This window comes from Pristiophorus japonicus, chromosome 19 (assembly GCF_044704955.1).
Source record: "Pristiophorus japonicus isolate sPriJap1 chromosome 19, sPriJap1.hap1, whole genome shotgun sequence".
Lineage (NCBI taxonomy): Eukaryota > Metazoa > Chordata > Chondrichthyes > Pristiophoridae > Pristiophorus > Pristiophorus japonicus.
In genome coordinates, this window is record NC_091995.1 from 88359992 (window position 1) to 88375202 (window position 15211).

Here is a 15211-nt window from a genome sequence, read left to right on the forward strand (position 1 = left end):
TTGCCTGGACTGGAGAACTTTAGCTGTGAGGAAGGGTTGGGTGGGCCGGGGTTGTTTTCTGTGCAACAGAGGAGGCTGAGGGGAGACCTTATTGAGGTGTATACAATTATAAGGGGCCTAGATAGAGTGGATAGGAAGGACCTATTTCCCTTAGCAGAGAGGTCAACCAGGGGGCATAGATTTAAAGTATTGGTAGGCGGTTTAGAGAGAATTTGAGGGGAAATGTTTTCACCCAGAGGGTGGTGGGGGTCTGGAACTCACTGCCTGAAAGGGTGGTAGAGGCAGAAACCCTCACCACATTTAAAAAGTACTTGGATGTGCACTTGAAGTGCCGTAACCTACAGGGCTACGGACCGAGAGCTGGAAAGTGGGATTAGACCGGGTAGCTCTTGGTCGGCCAGCGCGGACACGCTGGGCCGAAATGGCCTCCTTCCGTGCTGTAAAATTCTATGATTCTATAAGTCTTGAGTTGCTGCAGCTGCTCTGGTACAAATGCGAGGCGAGAATTCAGCGATCTGTTGAGCGTTTGTCTGCTGATATCACCAATAATCATTTCTCTAGCCTGTGCGGATCACTGTTCTCGCCTGCAGTACAGACCCAACCCGAATATTGGAGCTGAGCCACAGTCAGCCGCAGTTTGCCAATGTTGTGGCAGATGGACTCGTGCAAGGATCAGGCCACCTTCTCTGGGTCCTGCACTCTGCGTGGCGTTGAGCCCAGGCAGGGGAGCAGGGCAAGATGGGGCCTTCCCTGGATGAGTGCCACACTATTCCATTAGGAAAGGTCACCGGTTCAAGTCCAACTCCAGAGACTTGAGCAGGTATTCTAGGCCGACGCTCCCAGTGCTGTGCTGAGGGAGTGCCGCACTGTCGGAGGTGCCGTCTTTCGGATGAGACGTTAAACCGAGGCCCCGTCTGCTCTCTCAGGTGGACGTAAAAGATCCCACGGCGCTATTTCGGAGAAGAGCAGGGGGAGTTATCCCCGGTGTCCTGGGGCCAATATTTATCTTTCAACCAACAAGACTTTTGGGGAAATAAAAACACGGATTATCTGGTCGTTATCACATTGCTGTTTGTGGGAGCTTGCTGTGAGCATATTGATTGCCTCATTTCCTACATTACTGCAGTGACTACACTTCGTTGGCTGAAAAGAGACTTTAGGACGTTCGGTGGTCGTGAAAGGCACTGTATAAATCTTAAGTCTTTCTTTTTAAAATGGCACTATTTCGACGAGGAGTAGGGGAGTTCTCCCCGGTGTCCTGGCCAATATTTATCCCTCAACCAATGTCACTTAATTTAAAAAAAAACAGGTTTTCTGGTCATTATCACATTGATATTTGTGGGAAAATGCTTTGGGACATTCTGAAGTTGTGAGAGGCTTGATACTGATACAAGGTTGTGAATCCCGAGGTTGTGAAGGGCACTACATAAATGCACGTCTTCTGAACTATCAAAGACCAGCAATTTGGGGGGGGGGGAGGCGGGGGGTCGGGGGTCTAAGCATACAGCATCAATCTGTGTTTAATTTCTTGCGATAGTTGTATTGGCTGTTTCTCACATGTAACTTGAGTTTTTATTTCAAATTAGCATCTAGTCACGGAATATTACAGCACAGAAGGAGGCCATTCGGCCCTTCGAGTCTGTGCCTGATCTTTCGCAGAACAATCCAATCAGTCCCACTCCCCCCCGCACTTTCCCCGTATCCCTGCAATTTTTTTCTTTGCTTCCTATTTTGTCCGTGATTCTTCACGCCATCAAAATTTGAGCATGTGGAATTCTCTACCACAGAAAGTTGTTGAGGCCAGTTCGTTAAGATATATTCAAAAGGGAGTTAGATGTGGCCCTTATGGTTAAAGGGATCAAGGGGTATGGAGAGAAAGCTGGAATGGGGTACTGATGTTGCACGAACAGCCATGATCATATTGAATGGTGGTGCAGACTCGAAGGGACGAATGGCCTACTCCTACACCTATTTTCTATGTTTCTATGTGAATGGAGTCTCCAGTGTCTTTTCACCCCCCAGTACTGGCGCGGTGAAAAGGCCCCATGGTTCTACTTGAGGAAGAACGGAGGGGAGTTCTCCCAGGGTCCTGGCCAATGTTTATTCCCTTAACCTAAAACAGTGTATTAGCTGGCCAGTTATCTCTTCGCTGTTTGGTGATCTTGCTGCCCAACTTGTCTGTTGCCTGACCCGACTTAGCAGTGATCACACTCCATCGGCTGTGAAATGTTTTGGGATATCCTGAAGATCTGAAAGGTGTCAGCCGTGGCTCAGTGGGCAGCACTCTCGCCTCTGAGTCAGAAGGTCGTGGGATCAAGTCCCACTCCAGGGACTTGAGCACAAAAATTCAGGGTGACACTTCCAGGGCAGTACTGAGGGAGCACTGTCGGAGGTGCCGTCTTTTGGATGAGACAATAAATCGAGGCCCCGTCTGCTCTCTCAGGTGGGCGTAAAAGATCCCATGGCGCTATTGTGAAGAAGAGCAGGGCAGTTATCCCCGGTGTCCTGGGGCCAATATTTATCCCTCAATCAACATAACAAAAAAACAGATTATCTGGGTCATTATCACATTGCTGTGTGTGGGAGCTTGCTAAATATAGCCCAGTTGGAGCGCGGAGCAATGGGGCCGAGAGTCAGTGGCGTAAAGGCAGAAGTGCAGGATTGAGGAGCGTGGACAGCAGAGAGTTAGAGAGGAGAGACAAATTAGAGAGGTGAGTGGGAGTTACATAAAAAATAGGAGCAGGAGTCGACCATTTGGCTCCTCGAGCCTGCTCCGCCATTCAATAAGATCACGGCTGATCTGATCTTGGCCTCAACTCCACTTCCCTGCCCGCTCCCCATAACCCTTTACTCCCTTATCGCTCAAAAATCTGTCTGTCTCCACCTTAAATATATTCAATGACCCAGCCTCCACAGCTCTCTGGGGCAGAGAATTCCACAGATTCACGACCCTCTGAGAGAAGAAATTCCTCCTCATCTCAGTTTTAAATGGGCGGCCCCTTATTGTGAAACTATGCTCCTTAGTTCTAGATTGCCCCATGAGAGGAAACATCCTCCCTGCATCTACCTTGTCGAGCCCCCTCAGTATCTTATATGTTTCAATAAGATCACCTCTCATTCTTCTAAACTCCAATGGGTACAGGCCCAACCTGCTCAACCTTTCTTCATAAGTCAACCCCTTCATCTCAGGAATCAACCGCGTGAACCATCTCTGAACTGCCTCCAATGCAAGTATATCCCTCCTTTAAATGAGGAGAGCAAAACTGTACACAATACTCCAGGTGTGGCCTCACCAATATCCTGTATAATTGTAGTAGGACTTCCCTACATTTATACTCCATCCCCTTTAGTTAAGACTTAAGAGAGGATCGTAGAGGGGCGGGGAAGAGACACATTAGAGAGCCAAGAGGGAATAGCAATCCATGGGAAGTCTTTGCATATTATCGGCTTGACTCGGTTGGTGGGACTCTTGCTCCTGAGAATATATTTAAGGCGGAGATAAACAGATTTTTGAACAATAAGGGAGTCGAGGGTTATGGGGAGCGGGTGGGGAAGTGGAGCTGAGTCCATGATCAGATCAGCCACGATCTTATCGAATGGCGGAGCAGGCTCGAGGGGCCGAATGGCCGACTCCTGCTCCTAATTCTTATTTTCTTAAAATTGTGTGTGTGTACACTGCGCTCCAACCTCATTTATCGACTTAACCGTTCAAGGAGTTCACTGGACTCACTAAAGCATCTCTTAAGATGCGCCATAAGGCAAAATACAAATGTATGTCTTGCTTCCTCCTTTCGCTGGCCACAACCATCTGCTGCCACTGGATCTTGAGTAGGATCAGGTACCCCGGCTGATTCAAAGCCACTCCCCCAACCCCGAATTTGAGGCAACTAATCCCAATGAAGAACATAAGAATTAGGAGCAGGAGTCGGCCATTCGGTCCTTGAGCCTGCTCCGCCATTCAATAAGATCCTGGTTGACCTTCGACCTCAGCTCCACTTTCCTGCCCGATCCCCATATCCCTTGATTTCCTTAATACCCAAAAATCTATCGATCTCTGTCTTGAATATACTCAAAGACTGAGCCTCCACATCCCTCTGGGGTAGAGAATTCCAAAGATTCACCACCCTCTGAGTGAAGAAATTTCTCCTCATCTCAGTCCTAAATGGCCGACCCCTTATCCTGAGACTGTGACCCCTGGTTCTAGACTCCCCAGCCCGGGGGAAACATCCTCCCTGCATCTACCCTGTCAAGCCCTGTAAGAATTTTGTATGTTTCAATGAGATCCCCTCTCATTCTTCTAAATTTCAGTGAATATAAGCCTAGCCGATCCAGTCTTTCTTCTGTCAGTCCTGCCGTCCCGGGAATCAGTCTGGTGAACCTTCGCTGCACTCCCTCAATAGCAAGAACGTCCTTTCTCAGATTAGGGGACCTAAAGAAAAACTTGTTTCAGTATCGTGCCTTTCACAACTTCAGGTCGTCTCAAAGCGCTTTACAGCCAATGAAGTACTTTTGGAGTGTAGTCACTGTTGTACTGTGGGAAATGCGGCAGACAATTTGCGCACAGCAAGCTTCCCACAAACAGCAATGTGATAATGACCCAGATAATCTGTTTTTTTTGTTATGTTGATTGAGGGATAAATATCGACCCCAAGACATCGGGGATAACTCCACTGCTCTTCGAAATAGTGGCCGTGGGATCTTTCACATCCACCTGAGAGAGCAGACGGGGCCTCGGTTTAACGTCTCATCCGAAAGACGGCACCTCCGACAGTGCAGCGCTCCCTCAGCACTGCGCTGGGAGTGTCAGCCTGGATCATGGGCTCAAGTCTCTGGAGTGGGACTTGACCCACATGGCATGATGGGGCGCCAATATGGAATATGACCAGGCACCGTGCCAACTGGTCAACTTAGAGAACAGAACAAAACCAAAGGGATGAGAAATGGACACTAAGTGAATCTAATACTGGCACTGAAGCAAATGATCCTGTCTAGTATGAGCTGATCGATAATGCATTGTTGGAGGCATTCAGCCCAGTTAAACTGTCCCCTGTGTCAAGTCTGCTTTGTGTCATTAACACAAGAAGAACTGCAGGCACTGAAATAGGTCAGAACGTGTACAGCTCTTCCCCCCCCCCCCCCCCCCCAAGCGTTCTCCGTCACTGGTGGCTCCCCATCAGCCCTGAGCGTTTTTCAAATTGTGAGGCCGGACCGGGTGCGGAGCGACGCGAGAGGCCAGAGTTCCCAAGCCTCCAGGATTGGCCTGTAGTCTCCCGAAATTGTCGGTTCATCTTCAGCACGCTGCCGTGAGAAAAACCCCGGAGGAAAGTCACGGGGGCTTTACAAAAAAACAAATATTGTGTGTCAGCCGTGGCTCAGTGGGCAGCACTCTCGCCTCTCAGTCAGAAGGTTGTGGGTTCAAGTCCCACTCCAGGGACCTGAGCACATAAATCCAGGCCGACACTCCCAGTGCAGTGCTGAGGGAGTGCCGCACTGTCGGAGGTGCCGTCTCTTGGATGAGACGTTAAACCGAGGCCCCGTCTGCTCTCTCGGGTGGATGTAAAAGATCCCATGGCACTATTTCGAAGAAGAGCAGGGGGAGTTATCCCTGGTGTCCTGGGGCCAATATTTATCCCTCAATCAACATAACAAAAAAACAGATAATCTGGCTTTATCACATTGCTGTTTGTGGGAGTTTGCTGTGCACAAATTGGCTGCCACGTTTCCCACATTACAACAGTGACTACACTTCAAAAAGTACTTCATTGACTGTAAAGCGCTTTGGGACGTCTGCCGTTCTTGAAAGGCGCTATACAAATGCAAGTCTTTTTTTTGTTGTCTTTGGACACTATTTTTGGTTTATTAGTTATAAAGGTATTGGAGATGGACCAGTTAAACCTGATTGGATGATTCTTGAAGGTCGGTCAATCAGGTTTACGACGAGTCTGTTCACTCTCCAATCAGGTGCGGGAAGGCGGGGCGGTGTGAGAATGGACAAGTCTGACGACCAATGGCCACGGGAGTTGGCGGGGTTGTTGGATACACGAAATCTCCTGGAACATCGAGGCAGCTCCGCTCCAGGAGGCGCGGGGGATGGGGCGTGGTGGGGAGGTCATGAGATGGGGCCAATTACAAGATTTTTTATTTTTTCCGATCTGCCAATAATACTTTGCTGAAGCACCTCATAATAATTGTTCTTTTCCCCCCCCCATTTCATTCTTGTCTAGTCTGGTGTACGGAGGGTCTCGCAGTTCACATCCGGAGACGGACATCCTACATAGACAGGCGTACGCAACGCCCCATCCTCTCCAAGGTTATGCAACCAACCATCACCCAGCTGGTGAGTATGCACCTCATGTATTTATTTTTTATTCATTCTCGGGATGTGGGCGTCGCTGGCAAGGCCGGCATTTATTGCCCATCCCCAATCGTCTTTGAGAAGGTGGTGGTGAGCCGTCTTCTTGAACCGCTGCAGTCCGTGTGGTGAAGGTGCTCCCACAGTGCTGTTGGGGAGGGAGTTCCAGGAGTTTGACCTAGCGACGATGAAGGAACGGCCGATATATTTCCAAATCAGGATGGTGCGTGACTTGGAGGGGAACGTGGAGGTGGTGGTGTTCCTATGCGCCTGCTGCCCTTGTCCGTCTAGGGGGTAGAGGTCGTGGGTTTGGGAGTTGCTGCCGAAGAAGCCTTGGCGAGTTGCTGCAGTGCATCTTGTAGATGGTGCACACTGCAGCCAGGGGGCGCCGGTGGTGGAGGGAGTGAATGTTGAAGGTGGTGGATGGGGTGCCGATCAAGCGGGCTGCTTTGTCCTGGATGGTGTCGAGCTTCTTGAGTGTTGCTGGAGCTGCACTCATCCAGGCAAGTGGAGAGTATTCCATCACACTCCTGACTTGTGCCTTGGAGATGGCGGAGATGCTTTGGGGAGTCAGGAGGTGAGACACTCGCCGCAGAATACCCAGCCTCTGAGCTGCTCTTGTTGCTATGGTATGTATGTGGCTGGTCCAGTTAAGTTTCTGGATTAACCATTGACCCTGCGGTAGCAGTGAGTCACGCCACGACCCCGCGACGCTCAGGAATGGAACTACGATCCTTGCCCATCCCCTACACCCCAACGCTCTCACTTCAGATTTCAGGGTTGGCGCGAATATTTGGCCCGCCATCCATTTGAGCAGAGAGGGACGTCCAACAATTATCGATTTTGCCGTGCCGTGATTGGGTTTGTGTCTGGAAGGCCCATTTTGAGCGTGTGGGACGCTGAAATCTTGGTGGTTAAAGAGGAGCATGCCTTCACCCAACATTAGTGTTCGTGACTCCGGGAATTACAGACACACAATGTCGGGAAGGCTTTTATTTGCATAACCAAAGTTAAATCTTGCACAGAGCCAATGGTTATACTTGGTGCAATACAATTTAGCACAACCTGTACAAAGTAAATTGTGTAAAGGGCTCCCTTCATAGGCTGCCCAGAGCCTAGTGCTGGTCGGGCTTACCTTGTCTTGGGTGGTCTCACCTTGGTGAACAAACCAAGGACTTGTTCTTGACTCTGTAGCAAAGGTTATCTTTTCCCACCCTCATAGTTATGTCCTGAATTAGCTTGGCTGCAACCACATGGTCAATCTCGCTTGATCAGTGGTGCCTTAGCCGAAGACGTACAGTTTCCCAATTTAATCATTGCTGCAGCCATCTTACAAGGTGGCAAATCATATGTTGGCCTTCATTGCAAGAGGATTTGAGTACAGGAGCAAGGATGTCTTACTACAGTTATACAGGGCTCTGGTGAGACCGCACCTGGAGTATTGTGTGCAGTTTTGGTCTCCTTACCTAAGAAAGGATATACTTGCTGTAGAGGGAGTGCAACAAAGGTTCACCAGACTGATTCCTGGCATGGCAGGACTGTCGTATGAGGAGAGATTGGGTCGACTAGGCCTGTATTCACTACAGTTTAGAAGAATGAGAGGGGATCTCATTGAAACGTATAAAATTCTGACGGGGTTGGACAGACTGGATGTGGGGAGGCTGTTTCCCCGGGGCTGGGAAGTCTAGAACAAGGGGTCACACAGTCTCAGGATACGGGGCAGGAAATTTAGGACCGAGATGAGGAGAAATGTTTTCACTCAGAGGGTGGTGAACCTGTGGAATTCTCTACCACAGAAGGCTGTGGAGGCCAAGTCACTGAATATATTTAAGAGGGAGATAGATAGATTTCTAGAAACAAAAGACATCAAGGGATATGGGGAAAAAGCAGGAATGTGGTGTTGAGATGGAGGATCAGCCATGATCATATTGAATGGCGGGGCAGGCTCGATGGGCCGAATGGCCTACTACTGCTATTTTCTATGTTTCTAAGGTCACTGGCAGTGGGAGCAATTTTGAGATGGTGAAGTAAGAGTATTTCACAAGACGTCTATTTGCTTAAATGTGATAAAGTTTTTATGGCCCCTCACTCGCCCTCAGCGTGCTGGTGCCAGCAAATTAAATACTCACGGTGTCCCGGGTGGAGAGGGATATGGATGAAGAATGGGACGTCTTGGTTGTCAGCCGTGGCTCAGTGGGCAGCACCCTCGCCTCCGGGTCAGAAGGTTGTGGGTTCAAGTCCCACTCGAGCACAAAATCTAGGCCGACACTCCCAGTGCAGGGCTGAGGGAGCGCCGCACTGTCGGAGGGGCCGTCTTTCAGATGAGATGTTAAACCGAGGCCCCGCCTGCTCTCACAGGTGGATGTAAAAGATCCCACGGGCATTATTTCGGAGAAGAGCAAGGGGGAGTTCTCCCCAGTGTCCTGGGGCCAATATTTATCCCTCAATCAAAAAGGGAATTAAGGGTTACGGGGAGCGGGCGGGTAAGTGGAGCTGAGTCCACGGCCAGATCAGCCATGATCTTGTTGAATGGCGGAGCAGGCTCGAGGGGCTAGATGGCCTATTCCTGTTCCTAATTCTTATGTTCTTATATCAACAACTTGTATTTATATAGCGCCCTTAACGTAGTAACACGTCCCAAGGCGCTTCACAGCAGTGTTATAACGACAAAACAGATAAATTTGACAATGAGCCACACAAGAAGAAATTACGGCAGGTGACCAAAGAGCTAGGTTTTAAGGAGGGTCTTAAATGGAGGAAAGAGAGGCGGAGAGGTTTAGGGAGGGAGTTCCTGAGCTTGGGACCCAGGCAGCTGAAGGCACGGCCACCGATGGTTGAGCGATTATAATCAGGGATGCTCAGGAGGGCAGAATTTGAGGAGCAGCATGAAAAATAGATTGTCTGGTCACGATGATATTGCAGTGGGATAAAAACAGAAAGTGCTGGGAATCTCAGCGGGTCAGGCAGCATCTGTGGAGAGAGAAACAGAGAGTTAACGTTTCTCGATGAGTCTTCATCAGAACTTTGCAGTGGGAGCTTGCTGTGCGCAAATTAGCTTGCGCGTCTCCTACATTACAACAGTGACCACACTCCCAACAAGTACTTCATTGGCTGTACAGCGCTTTGGGGCATCGTGAGGTTGTGACCGGCGCTCTGAAAATGCAATTCTTTTTTCTTCGGAACACTTTATAAAGTTTTAGTTTCTAAACTTCTGCTGTTTCCTGTGTTTCTCTCTTAGGCCTGTCGGGGCTGTTTGAGACGGGGCTTCACCATGCTGGCAGCAGTACCCCGGATGCCTCCGTCATGAACCTCATCTCCGCTCTGGAATCGCGGGCTCCGCAGCCCGGCCCCTCTGCCTCCTCGCTCCTCTCTCAGTTCCGAACTCCGTCCTGGCAGACAGGTGGGTGAGCTGTCGCAGGGCGCGTGCGCGCTGGGTCGACAGAGGTCGGACGGAGCCCTCCTTTGTGCAGTAACACTCTCTCCCAGCTCTTCCCTCATTCCTCCGGTTATTAAGAACATAAGAAATAGGAGCAGGAGTCGGCCATATGGCCCCTTGAGCCTGCTCCGCCATTCAGTAAGATCGTGGCTGATCTGATCATGGACTCGGCTCCACTTCCCCGCCCGCTCCCCATAACCTTTTATTCCCTTATCGCTCAAAAATCTGTCTATCTCCGCCTTAATCATATTCAATGACCCAGCCTCCACAGCTCTCTGGGGCAGAGAATTCCACAGATTTACAACTCTCTGAGAGAAGAAATTTCTCCTCATCTCAGTTTTAAATGGGTGGCCCCTTATTCTGAGACTATGTCTCCTAGTTCTAGTCTCCCCCATCAGTGGAAACATCCTCTCTGCATCCACCTTTTCGAGCCCCCTCATTATCTTATACGTTTCGATAAGATCACCTCTCATTCTTCTGAATTCCAATGAGTAGAGGCCCAACCCACTCAACCTTTCCTCATAAGTCCACCCCCTCATCCCCGGAATCAACCGAGTGAACCTTCTCTGAACTGCCTCCGATTCAAGTATATCCCTCCTTAAATACGGAGACCAAAACTGCACGCAGTACTCCAGGTGTGGCCTCACCAATACCCTGTACGGTTGTAGCAGGACTTCTCTGGAGGCTGGATCTTTAGCTGGTTGTGATCTGGAACACGCTGCCTGAAAGGGCGGCAGAAGCAGATTCAATGGATACTTTCAAAAGGGAACTGGATTATTACATGAAAAGGAAAAAAATTGCAGGGCTGTGGGGAAAGAGCAGGGGTGGGTGGGACTTATTAATTGGAGAGCTCGTTGAAAGCTTACGGCAGACGTAGAGGTCGTTTCCACCTGTGGTGGAGTCCAGAACTAGGGGCCATAAATATAAGAGAGTTAGTAATAAATCCTTTTTCACTCGGGGTGGTGAATCTTAGGACTTCTCCACCCCTGGGAGCGGTGGATGATCAGTCGTTGAGCCTATTCAAGACAGAGGTTGATACATATTTGGGATATGGGGATAGCGCCGGTAGGTAGAGTTGAGGTAGAAGATCGGCCATGGTCTCATTGAAGGGTGGAGCAGGCTCGAGGGGCCGAATGGTCCACACCTGCTCCTATTTCTAGTATTCTTGAACCTCGAAAGTGGTGAGAATGTGGAACTTGTAAGCACAAGGAGTAGTTGAGGCGGATAGTATCGATGCCTTTACGGGAAAGCTGGATAAAGTGCACGAGAGAGAAAGAAATGGAAGGATATGCTGTGACGGGTGGGAGGAGGCTGGCGCAAGACCAGTTGGGCCGAATGGCCTGTTTCCGTGCCGTACGTTCTATGTCAAATAATCTCTCTCCTCTTGTCTCCGTAGCCATGCACACCCCGGGACCGGCTGAGTTGTTCATCTCTGGAGCCATTCCCGGCTCGGGGACTTTCCCGTCGTCGTCTGCCCTCTCGGCCTACCAACACCCGGCCTCCTTCAGTGGGCGGAGCTTCCCGGTGACCTCGTCGCTGACCCTTCAGGATGCCACCTTCAGCCCCAGCTCCAACGGCCTGCTCTCGCCCCACGACCCCCTGCTCCACATCAAGTCCTCGCAGTCCAGCGTGCCGTCCTCGCTGACCTTTGACCGGCTGGGTAGCGCCGTGCTGGGCACCGGGCTGCCCTCTCAGAGCTCGGCCTACCGCACGGCCCAGGAGTCGGCCTCCCGCCACCTGCAGTCGCAGTTCAACCTGCTCTCCTCCCCGCTCGGGCCCTCGGACCAGGCCTCCCAGCTCTACAACACCTCGGTCTTCTCGGCCTCCCCGGCCTCGGGCATCGAGCGGGCCATCCCCCGCCAGGACAGCGTCATCAAGCACTACCAGCGCCCCTCCAGCGCCCAGGCCCAACTGCCCGCCTCTCACCACTCCCTGCAGCACTACCTGAGCTGCGGGGGCAGCCACAGCTTCCAGCAGATGCCTCGGCACTCGAGCCTGTCCTGCAGCCCGCTGGGCGAGCAGTCACCAGTCAGCAGCGAGGGCAGCCAGAAGAGCTCCCAGGCCCGGGCCGAGCACTCTCAGAGCTACCGGCCCATCATTCAGTCGCCCGGTTACTCCTCCTCTTCCTCCTCCTCCAAGTCCAAGAGCTACTCGGCCTCGCGCCAGGCCCAGCGCTCGGCCGCCACCCCCAAGTGCCAAAGCATCTCCTCCACCGGCCAGTCCCACAACTACTCCTCCTCCACCCCCAAGCCCAGCTCGGTCATCTCCAGCCAGCCCCAGGCCTACTCCCCGGGCCAGAGCCAGAACCTGCTGACCATGAGCCAGCAGCCCCAGAGCTACAGCGTGACCCAGGCCCAGAACATGGCCTCCGTCACCCAGTCGCAGGGCTTCGCCTCCAGCCAGTCGCAGGACCTGACCACCGTCAGCAAGGCCCAGAGCTACTCGGGCAGCCAGGCCCAGAGCCTGCAGACCTGCGTCAGCCAGGCCCAGAACTACTCGCCCGACCAGCTGCAGGGCCTGTCGTCGGTGGGCTCCATCCAGAGCTACAGCGTCCAGTCGGAGCCCCACCCCTCGGTCACCCAGGGCCAGAGCTATGTCCCCGCCCACTCCCAGGGCATGCCCTCCGCCAGCCCCTCCCTCAGCTACGCCACCGGCCACTCCCCGGGCATGTCGAGCCATGGCCAATCGATCGTCTACTCGTCGGCCAGCCACGTCCAGAGCCTGTCGGAGTCCAGCCCCTCCCAGATAATCCGGCCCCTCCAGTCCCCGACGGGCAGCCGCTCCCAGAGCGTGGCCTCTCCAGGCCAGTCCCAGAAGTACCTGTCGTCGGTCCTCTCGCCCTCCTTCATCCAGTCCTCCCACTCCCAGAGCTTCCAGTCTTCCCAGTCGCCGCTGGAGCGGGCGCCGTCGTACGGCAAGGCCAAGTCGGACTCCGACCTGCTGTCGTCCGAGCGGACCGAGGACGAGGACTTCCTCATCCAGCACCTGCTGGACTCCCAGAGCCCGCCCCGGGTCTCCTCCCAGGGCCTGGCCGAGTGCGAGGACCGAGCCTCCAAGAGCCTGGTCTACGAGATGTCCAAGTCCGAGGAGCGCTACCACCTGCAGAGCGTCATCCGCACCAACTCCAGCCTGGACAACCAGGTGCTGGAGATGTCCCTGCAGGGCCTGAAGGAGAAGAAGAAGGCCGAGCGGCAGAAGGAGTACGGCCACAGCCGGCCCCCCTCCGAGGCCCTGGTGACCTCGGTGGTCCACTACAGCCACCAGCCCAACAGCCTCGACAGCCTGGCCCAGGACATCAAGAAGTCGGTGGACCACCTCCAGACCTCGCACCTGGAGGCAGCCGGCAAGGAGATCGGCCAGGCCCACGCCTTCCTGCAGAAGACCCCCGAGCAGGGCTCCCGCTCCCACCACATGGGGCCCGAGCCCCCGCAGATGGAGACCCACGGCATCCTGCAGGGCCAGCAGGGCTCCCAGATGATGCTGGACACTTCGCCCGAGATGCAGCTGGCCCACCAGCCCTCGGCCCAGCAGTCGCAGCTCCTGCAGTCGGTGCTGACCCACACCCAGAACCAGATGCAGCAGCACAAGGTGCCCACCCCCATGGACGTCCACATGATGGAGTCCCAGCGCCTGCACTCCGAGGCCCAGTCGCCCCAGCTGCAGCTTCTTGAGGTCCACCTGCAGAACCAGCAGATGGCCGCCCACGTGCGCTCGCAGGCCATGGAGGTCCGCTCCCACCCCTCCTCCCTGGACTCCCGCCTGCTGGACTCCCACCAGATCCAGCCCGAGCCCCCCTCCCCCCAGCTCCAGGGCCAGCTGCAGGCCGAGGCGATGGAGGGCCTCCCTCAGCCCGAGGGCATGCAGTCCCAGGAGATGCAGGAGTTCCTGGAGCCTGACCTCCACCTGGAGAGCCACCTGGCCCAGGGCGGCCAGGTGCAGTCCCAACAGCACCTGCTGCCCGAGCCCAACGAGTCCCTGCAACTGGACGGGACCGAGCCCTCCCGCCAGGTGGCCCAGCAGCAGCTGGAGCAAAAGGACCAGTTCAGCTCGGCCAGCCCCCAGAGCTCCAAGCAGCGTTTCGTCCCCCTCACCTCCATCTGCTTCCCAGACTCCCTGCTGCAGGACGAGGAGCGCAACTTCTTCCCCGGCATGGAGGACATGTTCTGCTCCGCGCCCTGCGGCAACGAGGAGTACAGCAAGCAGTCATGCGGCGACGAAGGCGGCCAGGCCATGGACCGCAACGGCGGCTTGAAGTCCGGCTTCGAGATGATGCACTCGAACCAGAGCTTCTCGGGCTACTGCACCTCGGAGGCGGGCGGTGGCCAGCAGAGCGTCCACCTCGACCTGAACTCGGTCTCCATGAAGCCCGAGCTGGAGCCCGCCGAGCACCTGGGCATGGCCCCGCAAGGCCACGGCCCCACCTCCGCCGACATCAAGTCCCCCCTGACCACGGCCAGCTTCTGCTCCATGAAGACCAAGAAGTTCCTCAAGACCTCCTCCCTGCACCTGCTGAAGAAGAAGGACTCGCCGCCCCAGCCCCCCAAGAAGACCTACGCCCAGGAGTACGAGTTCGAGGACGAGGAGAAGGAGGACGTGCCGGCCGACATCCGCCTCAACAACCGCCGGCTGCCCGACCTGCTGCCCGACCTCATCTCCAGCTGCAGGACCCGCACCAACATCAGCCCCGTCTCCGACATCGACTTCTGCGCCGGCAACAACCTCAACGGGGGCAAGAAGAAAACCAAGAGGGCCTCCAAGCCCAAAGAGAAGGGACCCCCCAGGCCCAGAGGCCGGCCAAGAATCCGGCCCCTGGAGCCCCCTCAAGGCGTGGCCCAAGAAGGCCCCAAAAAGAGAGGACGCGGCAGGGGGCGGGGTAAGAAGGTCACGGAGGATGAGAACGAGGGCTTCAAAATGGAAAAGCAAGTTAAACAGAGCAAGGTAAAGATTTGTGTTCACTTGTTTCTCTGCATGAGCCGGAAGTTGGGAAGGATCATATTAAGAACATAAGAAATGGGAGCAGGAGTCGGCCGTTTGACCCCTCGAGCCTGCTCCGCCATTCGATAAGATCATGCATGATCTGATCTTGGCCTCAACTCCACTTCCCCGCCTGCTCCCCATAACCCTCAACTCTCTTATCATTCAAAGAGCTGACCAGCTACAATCTTATTAAATGGCCTACTCCTGCTCCTATTTCTTATGTTCAAATCTGTGTATCTCCACCTTAAATATATTCAATGACCCAGCCTCCACAGCTCTCTGGGGCAGAGAATTCCACAGATTCATGACCCTCTGAGAGATGAAATTCCTCCTCATTTCTGTTTTAAATGTTCTAGATTCCCCCACGAGGGGAAACATCCTCTCTGCATCCACCCTGTCAAGACCCCCTCATTATCTTACACCTTTCAATAAGATCACCTCTCGTT

General features: G+C 53.6%; 1 protein-coding gene across 1 annotated transcript in view; it reads left to right on the forward strand.

Moving 5' to 3' along the window:
• The window catches only part of LOC139230286 (proline-rich protein 12-like), an 84843-nt gene that overhangs the window by 41010 nt on the left and 28622 nt on the right, over positions 1-15211 (forward strand). Inside the window, exons 2-4 of the mRNA XM_070862115.1 lie at positions 6225-6337; positions 9591-9752; positions 11185-14726. Coding sequence (XP_070718216.1) covers positions 6225-6337; positions 9591-9752; positions 11185-14726 — 3817 coding nt within the window. The remainder of the gene's footprint in view (positions 1-6224; positions 6338-9590; positions 9753-11184; positions 14727-15211) is intronic.